This window comes from Prinia subflava, chromosome 1, assembly GCF_021018805.1.
Source record: "Prinia subflava isolate CZ2003 ecotype Zambia chromosome 1, Cam_Psub_1.2, whole genome shotgun sequence".
Classification (NCBI taxonomy): domain Eukaryota; kingdom Metazoa; phylum Chordata; class Aves; order Passeriformes; family Cisticolidae; genus Prinia; species Prinia subflava.
This window is the reverse complement of record NC_086247.1, coordinates 5,271,154-5,285,707: the sequence shown is the minus strand read 5'-3', so window position 1 is coordinate 5,285,707 and position 14,554 is coordinate 5,271,154. Positions and strand designations below refer to the sequence as shown.

The window sequence follows — 14,554 nt, the reverse complement described above, 5'->3', positions numbered from 1 at the left end:
TGATTTTATTCAGTGTTTTTTTTTACTGTGGGATTCAGTCTTTGTGACAGTCTGCTAGATTCAAGGTTATACAGAGGGTTGTTTTTTTTTTTTTCAATTCCAGTTTGCACTGGAGCTGAGGTTATGATGAATCTACACTGGAAAAAAATCACAATAGTGGTTTGATTGTTGTTTTGCTTTTGGTTTTGTTTTTGTTTTTAATTTTATTTTTTAAAGAAGCATTTAGCAAAGCAAAATAAATAAATAAAACATATCTTTTGAGAACAGTGTGGTGTGTAGGTGGCTATACATCCTGACAGTGGGCAAATAATGAAGACACCAAAAAAGCCAATCTTCTGGTGTGAGACGAGAGATGTCTGCATTTGGAGTCAATTCCTTAGTCATTTGTGTTTACGGAGATGAGGATCCTAAATCCACAGTGAAGAACAACTTTGTCATCCTGTGTACATCAGGATGCAGACATGAACTCATCTAACTCTGGACTGAATCTAAAAATCTGTAATTAAAGACTATCCACAAGCTGGAGATTTTCAAACAATTCAGATACTCATTTGTTATTTTAATTTTAATTTAATTAATGGCTGACCATTGAGAAGTGCAAGAACACCACTGCTCCTTAGATAAATCATAACAAATGACACCCAGGAAACCTGCAGTCATTGGTAACCCTGTGAGGACCATAAAAGCCATGAAACAGTCACAGTGTGAAACAGGACCGACCCTGTCTGCTTTAACTCAGATAGAATTCAGCACGGTAAAAGCAAATATTAAGTGAACATACACCTCAGAAGGCCAGATTTTTCAATTCATTATCCACCAATATGACTTATGATTTCAAGGCAACTTCCTGTACTAATTGGGACATTTATATCTAGATAAACAGAGCACTGATAACCAAACACTGAATGATTGGTCCAGTATCATGGCACGTATTAAGTATTGCAAAAGAATGCAAGGGCTCAGGTGTCCTCTAGCAATTACAGCCAGAAATAGCATTAGCTTCCTCCTCAACATATTTCACTAGCAAATTCAGTGCATAGCTGGAGGTCTCTGAGCAGGACTACTGCCAGAGCACTGCCAACCCCCCTCCTTTCTAGAGGAGCTGCACATGACAAGTACTGGAGTGATCAAAGCCCAGCAACAGGAAAACCCAAATTCTCTGAGCAGACTCCTGTATACACCACGTGACCAGCTGATACTCAGGAGGGCAGAGCTGGATGAGGTCAAACCCACCAAGTATTTGAGAGAAATTATGGGGAGGCTGGCCCTCATGGAACACAGCAGTTTAAGCAACCTGATTTTGTAGTTTGCTATCGGAGTGTCGCTATGTCCCTGATGTGGGCATGTGTGCCATACTCATCCCTTCCAACAGGGATATCCAACAGCTACTTTATATCTGTCCAGGAGACCAGAGCTGCTGCCTTGGCACAGAAATACACTCACATCCACAGCCAGAATGCCAGGATGATGCACAAAATTCAGGAGTGGCAGTCAGTGACACTGATCAATCCTGCAGCACTTTTAGCCCTTATAAGAGACATGTGACATGAGCTACAAGTGGCAGCCTCTGGACTTGTCTGGGATCTGCACCTTCAGAAGACAAAATGTTCCCCAGGCTCTCAGCACAGCTGAGCACAGGCAATGCATTCCCCAGGTGGCCATGCCTGATTTCCCACCTTGTTACAGGTTGCAGCAGGACCTGCTACTTACAGGGGGTCCAGGCAGGCCGATTCCTGGCACTCCTCTGTCTCCTGGCTGTCCGGGGAGGCCAGGAGCTCCCCTCTCACCCTGAAACAAAGGAAGGAGTCAGAATCTTTGTGCACTGATGAGAAAAGGTGCTGAAATCCGACCAGGTTGTGCACCACAATGGCACGAGTACACCTGGTCCTGGTCCTGCCCACAGAGGGACGGATTCTTCTTGTGGCAGCATGGGGATATGGCACAGTTACTGTCTCATCATGCCAATAAAGTGTCTTTTTTCCACCTCTGTGGGCTCAGTGTGTGCCATGTCACATCACAAAACTGAATGGAAACACAATCTTTGCAAGTGTGCTCATTTATTTTAGTGCACTGCATCAGATTTCGTGCATTTCACAGAATCACCAAGGTTGGAAGAGACCTTCAAGATCAGCTAGTCCAACCCCCTTATTCACCCCAAACCATACCCCCAAGAGCCACATCCACAACACTTCCAGAAGCAGTGGCTTCACCAGGGCAGCAGGCACTTTCCTTGGCTTGGGGAAGCACCAAGCACCAGCAATCACTTTTTCTCTCTGTGTGCTTCTACGGTAGAAGGCTAAGGCACAAAAATTGCTGAACATAGATCATTTATTAGGGAAGACGGGATTGGGGAAGTTTTGTTGCATCTTAATATTCTCCTTTCCTTTACTAACAGAAGTTTATGAAATTATTTTGGTAAAATATAAGTCAATGTTTCTACCACTCATTCTTGAGCACTGTACTAGGAAAGGAGAGCTCTCCCTTCTAAAAAAAAAAAAAAAAGGATTTTCGAAGTTAAACCTGAATAGCACAGAAAACAGCTTGACATTGTTCAATGTACACTGCAGACAGAAGGCTAAGAAAGAATTCAGCTTTAAGACTTTAATTTAACATCTGTTTTCTAGTTATAGGAAGAAATCAATAAGATTTTTATGGATTGCATTGCAGTTGTGAGATTTGGTCTCATGTTGGCAGTAGATTTATAACAATGAATCTTATTTATGTTATTTATTATGACATTATTTCTAGCTATATAGAAGCATGATAGAAAAAATGTTACCTGTGGATTCTGCCCACTCAAATTTAAATCTGCAATATCTCCTATTTTTCCCCTTTCTTACTTTCTTCTTAAGCTAATCTTTTACTACAAAGGAATAATACTGCAAGGCCAGTGAGAAAAAATGCATTCCGATTAGTTTAAACACTCCACATATCCCTTATCAGTTATTTTATTCAAAAAGATAATTCTCATACAAAAATTTCAATAGTATTTTCCCACACACAATTAAGACTTTTATCATCTTCTGTTGCTATTGAATAGAATACTTAATGAGATTTCTTTTAGTGGTTTTTTCTGACTTTTATATTAATTCTCAGTCTATTAGTGTGTGTCTGTGTGGGTGTAAGTCTGTGTTCTGAACTGTCAAAGATTTATAGAAAAGACTACAATGCATTTGTACAAAATGCATCCAAACGAAAAGAAAATCGTAGCAGTTTGGTTATTTCAAAAATATGTGATGTAGATGGATTTGGTCTCATACTGCTATAATCCTGCTTCTATCTTTTACAGAATCTGTTTCAACATCTGATTCTTCTTCCAGTCCAGATCAGAACATGGCCATTTTGCAGAGGACAGTTTCTGAAATGTCTGATTAAATGCTCAAGCACGATCCAGATCCTCCCAGAATCGAAGTTTTTTGCTGTTTTATTCCTTTCTCTCTTTTCTGTGTGCTTATAAGGGAATAAACATTACTTTCAGCAGAACTTAGTGTCATCAGCCTCTTCAACTAGCTACTCTTTGCCTCAATACAGGAGGGGAAACCAGGACTACCTGCTTCTACTGGAAAATAATTCACATCCTCCTTGCAGAGAGGTGAAGGGACTAAGTGCTCGGGAAAAGTTCTCTTTGAGGGCTCTGACAGGTGGAGCTGAGGGCAGATCACCCCTCAGCCATGCAGTGTCTCCCTGGTTGTGTGGATGAAAAGGTCCAATCACAGTTTCCCTGAAAAAGCGTCCACTGAGACCTCCACCTGTGCTGAATTCTTATAAAGCTGGAAGGTATTTTAAATGTGGAAAGGGAACACAGCTAATCCATATCTGAGTGTTTACATCCACAGAGATGCTGGAACTTTAAAGAAAGGAACCTCCTAGAAGGCTAGAAGTGCATTTTCGAGTCAGAGCTTTGCAAACTCTACTTTCCAGTGGAAAACAGACCATGCTTGCACAATGTTCTTTTCTCCAGTTCAAGTGATTAAGATGAGCAGTACACAATGAAGTCCATGCTCACCTTATGTCCAAAGGGTCCTGGCAAGCCTGGTGGTCCTCTTTCTCCCTAAAGTGACAAAAGAAAACCAAGAAAACAGTCACCATCCAGACAAACAAGAGCCTGGACTTTGCTATAGTCAAGGCAGCAATTCTCCCACTACTGCTCTCCTGAGCTCACGCAGTCCTGGCAATATTTTACTGACAACATCTAACCAAATTAAACAATGGTCTAAATAGGCAACAATTAAAAGCTTTTAGGGAACTTGCATCAAGCTAATAATTTTTTGTACTAGTCACAAGGACAATGGCCACTCCTTGTGAAGGTCTCTGTTTTCAATGTAAATTTCAGAAATACATCTTCAATTCTGTCTGAATTTTTTTTAAGCAAAGATGGGATCTGGAGCATTTTCCGCAGGCAGGCCTTCCATGGATTCAGGTAAATCCATGCTCTCCTGCAGGAATCATGCTTGCCTGTCTCATATTGAACTAGACAAGCACATAGCTTGCCAGCAGTACTTACCCTTTCTCCATCTTTACCCTTCCCAGGCAAACCTGGCTCTCCAGCACGCCCTGGCTCACCAGGTGGCCCAGGTAAACCCACTTTTCCTTCCTTTCCAGGATCACCCTGGAGAAGAGAAGCCATCAGAACTCATTAGAATACTACAGACAATTCCCATCTCAGGTCCTTCATTGGAACTGAAAGACATGGATTTTTTCCTGGCTGACTCATTTGGATTTCTTTTGGTATCATAGGAAACCCTCTTTAATGGGAATTATTTTCCTTCCGTAATCTCAAGGCACTTTTAACTTCCATCAGGAAAAGTAAAAGAAGGCTTCAAAATGTTTTGGGAACCAGTGGCAGTGTGCTCTCTTCATGGAGCACAGCCAAACCTGAACTTGTCAAAATTGGTTTTCCCTGCTGTGACACTGAGAAATGTTGGAATGTGCCCTGATCCCAACCTGATCTGTGCTCCCTGTAGCCCTGACCAAGAGACACCAGCAGCAGCAGTAGTAGTTGATGTATCTGGTTGTGATGGCTGCATCTGATTCACAGTCCAGGGTTCAGGGGAGGCACATAACAACCCTACAGGCAAGGGCAATGTGCTAACTAACCACAGTGCTGGTCAACATCTTCATAATTTGGGGAGGAACTAACATTTGCAGCCAGCATGAAAATGCAAGCCAATCTTCTTACCCCAAGAACAGTGGACAGCCCAGGCCTGCAGTGGGCTGCATGCCCAGATCTCCCCTTGAGCACAGATGCCTCTCAAGGTTACCCCTCAAATTATCACCTTATCAGACACTCAGCAAACAAAATGAGAATAAGTGCATTTGAAGCTTTGAAACCTAGCTAAGTGACATAAAGCATTAGTTGCACACGTGTAATGCTTTAGACAAAGTATTTATGAAGTTTGGGACTACCTCTGGATGCAGCCACACCTAAGGAGAAGGAGTTTAGAACACAAAGGGATTCTTTCTGACCCTCATGACACAATGGAAGAGTCTCCCTGACAGTTCTGTCTGTCCCTGTCCTCAATGCAGTAAATAATCAAGTGTACCTTGCATCTAATCTTGTTAAACCACTGTGGCATTTACCACTGAACTTTGTTAACTTGGTGTCTTGTATCAATAAAATATACTGTTGCTTCTTTTTTGTGGGTGAAGTGCATCACTCTTTCTGCAACACTGAATGAGAGAGCCCTTGGTCCTCACATGACCCTGAAGTAGAGCTCTGAAATTTGGAAGAAGATTTTACTGCAGGAGCTGGGATTCATTCCCTTTTAAGCCCCAAATAGATGGATATAGGGGCTCATGTTTCTGATTAATCATTCCTATCCCAGAAAACAAAGATCAGGACTCCAGCATGCTGGGCACTCTGGGGTGCATGACCAAACACAACCCCCTGACTTCAGAAAGCTCACAAAAGGGGACAGAAAACAAGTTTTTCTTCCAGCTTTGGATTTAAAGTGATGAATAGGAGTTTCTTAAAACACCAAATGCCCACTCTTGTGAGGTTATAAGGACAGCAGAAGACCATAACTGTGTAGCAGTGACTTCACTATATCCAGTCATTTCTCAGTGGTTTATTAGGTAAACTATACAGTTGCAACTGGGTGAAAACCTTACAGCACATGTAATAGAGAGTTTAGACAAGATGAATTCATGAACCCAGGAGTCTTAACCATCCATGAACCTACAAAATAATTTCCTAGTTCAGACTGCATCTGTCTCTATTACTTAAAATGCTCAAGAAAAAAAGAAACAAACCCATCAAAGAACCAACTCACCTTTTCTCCTTTTTCTCCTGCCTTTCCTGGGAGTCCAGGGCCTCCAGGCACACCCTGGAGAGAAAAGAATTTTAAAGCTTAGAAGTTTTTTTGTAGGCAGTATTGGATTTTAAACAAAGGGGCAGACCTGTGGGTTTAGTACAGTTTTTCTCAAGGATCAGTATCAGCTCTACATTTCCCAGTACAGAAAACCTGTAATCCAGAGAACACCACAGAAGAGCTGTGTAACAGGTCCTTAAAGGAGGAATTTCTTTTTCAATATAAAAAATAGCTGAACAGAAAAAGCAGAAACTAAGCCAATACCAGATTTGTGTATTCTACCAGTAACTATTTCTTTCATTTTGTGAAATTCTCAGCAGTTCCTAATATGCTACCAAGAACCCCCCAGTCACCACGTCTCTGTCAGAGAAGCCAAAAGCCTCCCAACACTGGGAAATGTAGCTGTGTTCATTTCTTCCTCTAGTTCACTTTTCAATCCTTTTAACATCTTGGCAGCTCTCAAAGGACTCTGTGTCAAAATATAGATGATTTAGAGCTCTAAATTAAATACTGTAACTTCCTAACCCACCAAAACATATTTTAGAATGGTACTCCATTTTAAGATGTGAAATCATGTCTTGGCACCATTAAGATTGGATTGACCTCAGAATGGATGTGATAATTATTTTCCTTTCTGCACCAGTAAAAATTATTTCCAACTATATTGGCTTTTATAGGTAATATATTGGTATTACTGGTATAGAAGTTTGCTTAATGGAATATGAAATTGAAAAGTTCTTCATTTTCAATATCACCTTTCAGCTAAAATTAAATCACTACATTAATACAATTAAATCAAATGTATCTTAACAATTAGTAGAAGGGCAATTTAAGTTTTCTGGGATTGCTCAGGTAATAAACTTTGGTTCTAACCATGCTGTGTTTTAAACGCCTGTGCCTGAATACATCATATCCTGAGGTCTAAATGCTGGTTTTCACCTCCTCCTGTCTAAGCCCAGTGAAACTCCAGGAACTAGAAAGAAAATTACCCTGTCCTCAGGAGCTGGGAGTAGAGTTAATCCAAAGATTTTTTTAGCAAATATGGAAAGTTTTATCATGCACAAATTAATGCGGATGATGAACTCCCAGGTAAGGGGGACACTGCATTTTCAAGGGTCTTTAGGCTCAAATGCCTACATGGTTTCATAACAAAAGCAGGAGTTTACCACATTATTTTTATATCAAGAAGTCTTGTTTACAAAAGGAGAGGAGAAATAAAAAAAAGGCAAAGAGAACAAAACCAAAGACACATTAAACATTAAATTAAAATAAACATTGAATATTTTCTCATGAAGATTTGGCAGCAAAAATTGCTTTTGACGATTTGGTGAGGAATGAAGCAGCTCTGTTCCTCCCCTTGATAAAATGAATATGAGAAGATAATTCATGGACACACCATTTCCAGGTGCCTCCAGATTTTTCAATTCAGACATAAGAAACAAGTTTAATAAAACACAGTCTTTTGAACTTCATAGTAATCCCCATGGAAGGGAAAACTAAACACATTAAATAAAGAAATCAGGGCACAGATGGGAAAACAAATACACTGGTGCATACTTACCACATTTCCTGGCAAGCCTCTTGGACCTGGGGGCCCTGCTGGTCCACTCAAACCCTGTTTTAAGAAAAATGAAGTGTGTGTGTGTGTGCAGATATAAATCACAACTTGTATCACCATAGGAACAAGATGTTCCAAGTAAGATTGGATTTCATGTCAGACAAGGTGTTGTACATCAAGAAGGCAAAAACCAGCATGATTGTTTGAAACTTTTAAGTGTAAAGAATAATGAAACAATAAAAAATGGATAAATGCTCTCTTTGGGAACTTAACTTTGGGAACCTTCTATCAAAAGAGATCCTAAATCTAGCTCGGATACAGGAAGAAAAGCCTGGGCCAGAAACATCAGAAGAACAGAGAAGAGAATGTTGATTTATCATAAAATAAATTTAGGTCAACAAAATATGCTTTGTTGACAATTCTACGTTTCTCTGCTGTGGGGAACAAAACCTGAAAACATTCTTTTGCACCTAACAGGTGATACAGCCTAAACCATTCAGAGTGTGTAGTTCTGAATTGCAGCTCTTTACCCATTTGCATGTCAAAGCTTTGTAGCATAAAAAAGCCCATGTGTGTCCCCAAAATTTCATGGGAGAAATTAGAAGACATATATTTGGGGATTTATGTCCCCACAGAGATGCATGTTTGGGGTACCAGGTTAGATTGAGAGGTTTCCCAAAATGATAGATTTGGGTAGGAAGGGACCTTAAACATCATCTGGTTCCAAACCCTCTGTCACAAACAGAGACACCTTCCATTAGACCAGCTTGTTCTGGGCAACCTGTGCCAGTGCTTCACCTCCTGCAAAGGAAATAATTTCTACCTAACACGAATTTAAACCTGCTCTCAGTTTGAAGCCATTCCCCCTTGTCCCATCACTCCATGCCCCTTGCAGAATGTTCCTCCCCAGCTCTGTTGTATTTCCTCTTTAGGCACTGAAAGGGGCTCTAAGATCTCCCTGGAGCCTTCTTTTCTACAGGCTGAACAATCCCAATCCTCTCAGCCTTTGCTTACAGCAGAGGTTTAAAGGTTTCCTCATTTCTGTGTTATTTACAGTCTGTGGTCTATGAACCAATAAAAATGGAGCAGCAGCAGTCTGTGCAAGGATGGCAAGAAAAGAGAAGGTGCCTCCAAATACCTGCATTTCCATATCATTAACAACCTCTGAGCCACCAGGTTACACAAAGAAATAAAACCAAGGAATGGGTTTTCATGGAAGCAGGATGGTTTTTGCCTTCTTTTTTTTCTTTCTTTTTTTTTTTTTCCTTTGTTTTTTTCTCCTCTTCAAAATACTAAGGAGTCCTTCAACCAAGAGTGAAAGACACCTGAAATAGGCAGTTCAGGGTTTAGGTTCAAAGCCCTCCTTAGTAACAATGTCTAAAGACAAGCCCAAGAAGGAAAACCATGAACACCATGGTGGAAGAAGACATTTCAGTGCTCTAGGATGCATCATTTGGATTTCTTATTCCTTCCTTCTCCTAATCACAGTCACCCCCTCTCTCAGTTGTTATTTCAAACACTTCTTCAGTGTTTCTTCTTTCTTTGCTTGCAAAGAAAGTCTGTGGCCTTTTATTCAGCTGCAAAGATCTTATATGCTCTCACAATAATAAAATTGAACTGGAATCCTTTGCTGTTCCTAAGCACACAGACAGACAAGAGCAGCACTCCCTACAACAAATGCCTCAAAAGGGAGTGTGGGATGAGTCTTTTGGATGAGCTGGTATTAAAATAAATAGCAGAATTGACAGGGAAGCCTAAAAGCAACCATGATCAAAAACCAATTCCTGCTGCTGCTGAGCAGTGAGCTCCCTGCTCCAGCTGGCTCCTGAGCTGGGCTGACACGGCAGTGCAGCCACAGTCACTCAGAAAAGGCTGTTTTGTTAGGCAGGGAGGGATCTGAGCAGGAAAAGATGCACCATCTTGAGCTGGGCTGAAAGGGGCATTGATCTGTTTGGTGCAGATGGTCCTGCCTGCCCACAAACAGCCTCTTCCAGCTGTGGATTAGGATGTGCCCTGTGCCCAAGCAGCCTGGGACTGCAAATCCACAAGATGTTGATGCCAGTGTCCTTTCAGGTGTGTTACTGTCAGGGGAAAATGCTGCAAGTTACTCACAGTCTCTCCAGGGGCTCCAGCCTCTCCTCGGGCTCCTTTCTCCCCCTTTGCACCCTGTGCAAAGAGATACCAGCTGATTAGACATGGAAGGAGACCTCCTGCCAGACAAAAAGGCTTTGAGATGCCTGAATGTGTACTAGGCAATGGGTTTTGTTAAGCAATTCACAGAGGAGTTAAAAGCTGAGGAAATAGCTCCCAGTTCTCTATGCAGCAAGAAAACTATAAAAAGAAAAGAACTATAAAAATAAAACCCTGAGACTTAAGAAGAGTTACTAATGACTGAGCAGCTCAGATACTGTTTCTCAGCACAGGATCCTGCAACCTGCAGGTATTCATCTGGGTGAAACTCCTTCCTAATTTCAGGCCTACCAACTACCTAATTTCCAGATGAACTTTGATGGTCACTCTTCACAGAAGACTTTCAGACTACAGTTCTGAAATAGAAACATCAGTCATCTAGAAATGGTAAAAACAGATCCCCATGAAGAGGGTTTGTCCTAATCATACATATCACAGAGCCCTTTCTGAAGATTTTTTTCAGGATGAAGTCTACTCACTGAACTCTCCCACTTAGCAGATGTTAGTCAAAAGTTGCATGCCATTGCTTACTTTTTCTTGGGTTTGGGGGGGTTTGGTTTTGTTTGGTTTGCTTTTTGGTTTGGATTTTTTTTGTTTGGTTTGTTTCTTTTTTTGTAATGCTCAGACTGCTGTTAACCTGTTTAAGGTGTTGATGTCCAAGTATTGCTGATTATAGGTTGGGCACAGCACATATGATGGCAGAGTGAACACCTACCCATGTTGAATAGAAACACCTCAGTGTTGATTGGAAATAGTTTTGGGTGACCCAATAAATTTTCTGAAGATGGTTGAGACCACAGAACCATTTCACATGAGCCACTGCTCACTACAGGCCAGGTGAGCTGGGGTTGAATCTGACTGCTCTGCATGGTTTGAAAATGCACTGCACTGAGTTATCTGCAAGACTTGTGGTTTGGTAGCAGCAGTATAAGGTGTCCTCTTGAAGGGCCATGAAGCTGGAAGATTCTCTCAGACAATACTGACCATGCTACGAAGATACTGTACTTCTGAGCTGATGTTCCTCCTGTTGTCCTGCAGTCCAACAGAAGTAAATACCTCTACAGAACTCTGAACTTAGGACAGTGAGAAAAAAGAAATAGGCTGCTGGTGCATGCAGGAAGGATTATTTACAGTGATATAGACCTTGTGGGCACTCCATTCTAGTCATGTCAAAGATTTTCTTCAAAGTCCCTCTTACCTGTACTCCTGCAGGTCCTGGCACACCTTGCTGACCTGGGACCCCAGGTAATCCCTGTAAAACAGAGGGAGAGGTAAAGGAGCTCCCTCCACTGAGAGAAGGAAGTGTGGTTTTTACAGAGGTTGTCACTGCACAGGGCTCTGTCTCTTCTGGGAGCTTCATCCAGAACAAATGTCCAGAATACAAATGCAGTACCCAAATGCACAGTTTAGCTGGGCCTCATCACTTCAAAATCCCTTAATAAATTCTGCACAGAAATCACTGCCAGCCAAGCTCTGTCTAGCAAATCCCGTAGTTCTCTTTTCAGCTACTAAGGCCCAGAACTATAGATTAGATGCTTAAACTCCAGTAGTCAGGGAGCTTCCTCTACAGGCAGTACAAAGATAAGCACCACTGTGGCTATTTCTGATGAGAGAAGCATCCCAACTACAGAAGGAGCATGTCCCACCCTCTCCCTCCAAAACTGACCACTCTCATGTCCTCTCCTTGCTAAAGTTCAAAGCCAATTGAACACTTGGCTGTACTTACAGGTTCTCCAGTCATTCCTCGATCTCCTTTGTCCCCTTTGGCTCCAGGCTCACCCTGATATAAAACAAGAAGAAAAAGAGAGAAATAAAAGCTAATTCCAGAGCTGGAACTCACACTAGTCCTGTTTAGTAAGTGGGCTCTTTCAATCAGTTACCCTTTTCTGACACAAGGTAATTGCTTCAGAGGACTTTGAGGTCAATGAGTCAAAACTGAATGCCACACTAAGACACGGAGATCCCTGTCTAGACTTCTTGGTCTGTTCTGATACTAACTGAAAAAACATTCAGCTTAAAAGGAGAACATTTTATCCTCATGCAGAAGAGTAGCTAAGAATATACCCAAAATCAAAAAATTAATCTCTAACATTTTAAAAGGCCACATGATGTGACCAACAGCAAAAGCACCAATGCCACTGCACTACCTCTCTGTACGACCACAGCCCTAATGTCATCCTACAATGGTCCCAGGTAAAGAAAGTTCCCTATTCCACCTGTAAAATAGAGGTGTTCAGTGATCATCTGGAGCATTTCCATAGGTGTGCACTGCACAGCTATTCCTGATCTCTAGTTCTATTAACATCGCCATACATTCGTGCAGCTTCCTCTCCCTCCTGCAATGTCAGTACATTTTTTCATGCACCACCATCCCTTCCTAATAAAATTAATTTATTCCTGTTCTTCCTCCTAACAGTAAATTGAATATGCATTCAGACAGAAGTTCATCAGCTTTGTCCTGTGGTCTAGAGCAATAATCAATAAATCCACATTTCTGCTTTTTATAAATTGAAAAGGAAAGCACAGAATTATGGAACTAGCTGGAATAAACCAGGCATTACATGAATACTCACATTTCTATATTGTTATGAACGAATGCATTCAGGCAACAGTAATCATTACTTATTCATTATTTATCATACCAAGTGTTTCAATTATGCAATCAAGGATGAGTAAGAACATCAGTGATTTAAGCTACACACACAAGCAAGGAATAGTGATCAGCCAAAATGCAGAGCCAGACAAATCAGCTTGAATTTTATTTACGTCTGCTATTTGCCAATCGTTTCTGCAACACCTGGGAATTCACAGTCCATTTTCAAATGATTCTCTAACAGGCAAAATAAGTGTAGCTGCATAAATATTACTTATGCTTGTATTTATTATGCATTATGAATAAATATTATCATCTGTGATAAATAATGGGAGGAATTTTACTCTACAAGTAGCATCCCATTAGATCGACTTTTAACCAGGCAGTCCCTGATGCCACCTAGTGTCCTTCAGAAAGATATCAGGATCACCTAAAGCAGCTCAAGCAAAGGGTCTAAAGCTCTAAACTTGTATGTTTGTGCCTGCAAGTTGTTTCATGTAATGACATTTCAAATTCTGAAACTCCTTTGAGAAAGCAGAATGACAAAGCACAGACACAGCTCAGTACATTTGTAGGCAGGGATGGTGCTACTGAGTGGGAACAAATATGTAGATTACCAGAGAAAACAAAACTGCAAAGGGAAGAAGTAATGCAACAGATAAAGGGGGAAAATGTTTAAGATTTTCCTTCCACTTTTTCCTTGATACTTGATTTGCACAGTAGTGCAAAATCTAACAGTCACAGACATGGGCAGAGGAAGGATATCTCTGTAGACTCATACAATGGTTTGGGGACGAAGGGATCTTAAAAACATCTCATTCCAAGCCCTCTGCCATTGGAAAGGATGCCACCCACTAGACCAGGTTTCTCGAAGCCCCATCTAACCTGGTCTAGAACATTTCCAGGCATGGGGCACCCACATCTTCTCTGGACAACCTGTGCTAGTGTTTCAGCACTCTCACAGTAAAGAATTACTTCCAAATACCTAATCTAAAGCTGCCCTCTGACAGTTTAAAGCCTCTGTCATCTCTGTGGCCTCCTCTGGATTTGCTCCAAGAGATCCAAGATGTCCTTGTTTTGGGGGCTCCAGAGCTGGATGCAGCACTCCAGGAGGGGTCTCAGCAGAGCAGAGGGGTAGAATCACCTCCCAGGACCTGCTGGCCATTGCTGCAGCCCAGGACACAACTGGCTTGTGTTAACACAACCCACCAGCAAATCTGCCTGCGAGTCCTTTCAGGTTTGCCAGGTCCATGACTCTCTTCCAAGGCTGTTAACACTGCCTGCTAGTGCTGCCCACTGGCAGCTGCTCTTAATCCATTGCCACCCACTTCTTACCTACCCCTCAGTGCACAGAAAAGACACAGTGACAGCTGCCAGCTGCCACCAGCCTGGCCCAGAAGAGGACTTGGATCTTCCATGACCTGCTCTCTGCAGTGCCCTCCCATACTCTCAATTATGCCCCAGTAATTCCTGTGCTACTTAAAGGAAAGCAAGTGCAGTGGGGGTTCAGCTGTGCCTGCCACAGTGGGAGACAGAAGGCAAAGTGAGGAGCAACCTTTTTTTTACTGCTTTTACCTCTTTCTAGCAATTATACCTGACCACCACTGTGGTTCTCTTCTCCCATCTCCAAGAATATTTCATGATCTTAACTGACTAGCTTAAATATATGAAATAGCTCCCTGGTACAATGCAACATGCACTCAATGGGAAGCAATGGCAAGGATTGGTTTTTGGAGAGCACATGACAACTGTCAGCACCCTGCTGGTCCTGCCACCTCTGTAGCATTACCATAACACTCTCCTAAGGCTCATCACCTCCTTCAGACACGTTAATTTGTACACCTGTACATCCAGGGTAACTATTCTTACCTTCCCTTCTCCTCTCCCCCAGTGCTATGTGCA

At 41.8% G+C, this 14,554-nt stretch overlaps 1 protein-coding gene across 1 annotated transcript in view; it reads right to left on the bottom strand.

The window, feature by feature from the left end:
• Nucleotides 1-14,554, bottom strand: part of COL22A1 (collagen type XXII alpha 1 chain) — a 220,451-nt gene that overhangs the window by 61,612 nt on the left and 144,285 nt on the right. Inside the window, exons 32-39 of the mRNA XM_063408152.1 lie at nucleotides 11,786-11,839; nucleotides 11,258-11,311; nucleotides 9,982-10,035; nucleotides 7,873-7,926; nucleotides 6,273-6,326; nucleotides 4,505-4,609; nucleotides 4,007-4,051; nucleotides 1,711-1,788 (exon numbers count right to left, since the gene is read on the bottom strand). Of these exons, the coding sequence (XP_063264222.1) occupies nucleotides 1,711-1,788; nucleotides 4,007-4,051; nucleotides 4,505-4,609; nucleotides 6,273-6,326; nucleotides 7,873-7,926; nucleotides 9,982-10,035; nucleotides 11,258-11,311; nucleotides 11,786-11,839 (498 nt within the window). The remainder of the gene's footprint in view (nucleotides 1-1,710; nucleotides 1,789-4,006; nucleotides 4,052-4,504; nucleotides 4,610-6,272; nucleotides 6,327-7,872; nucleotides 7,927-9,981; nucleotides 10,036-11,257; nucleotides 11,312-11,785; nucleotides 11,840-14,554) is intronic.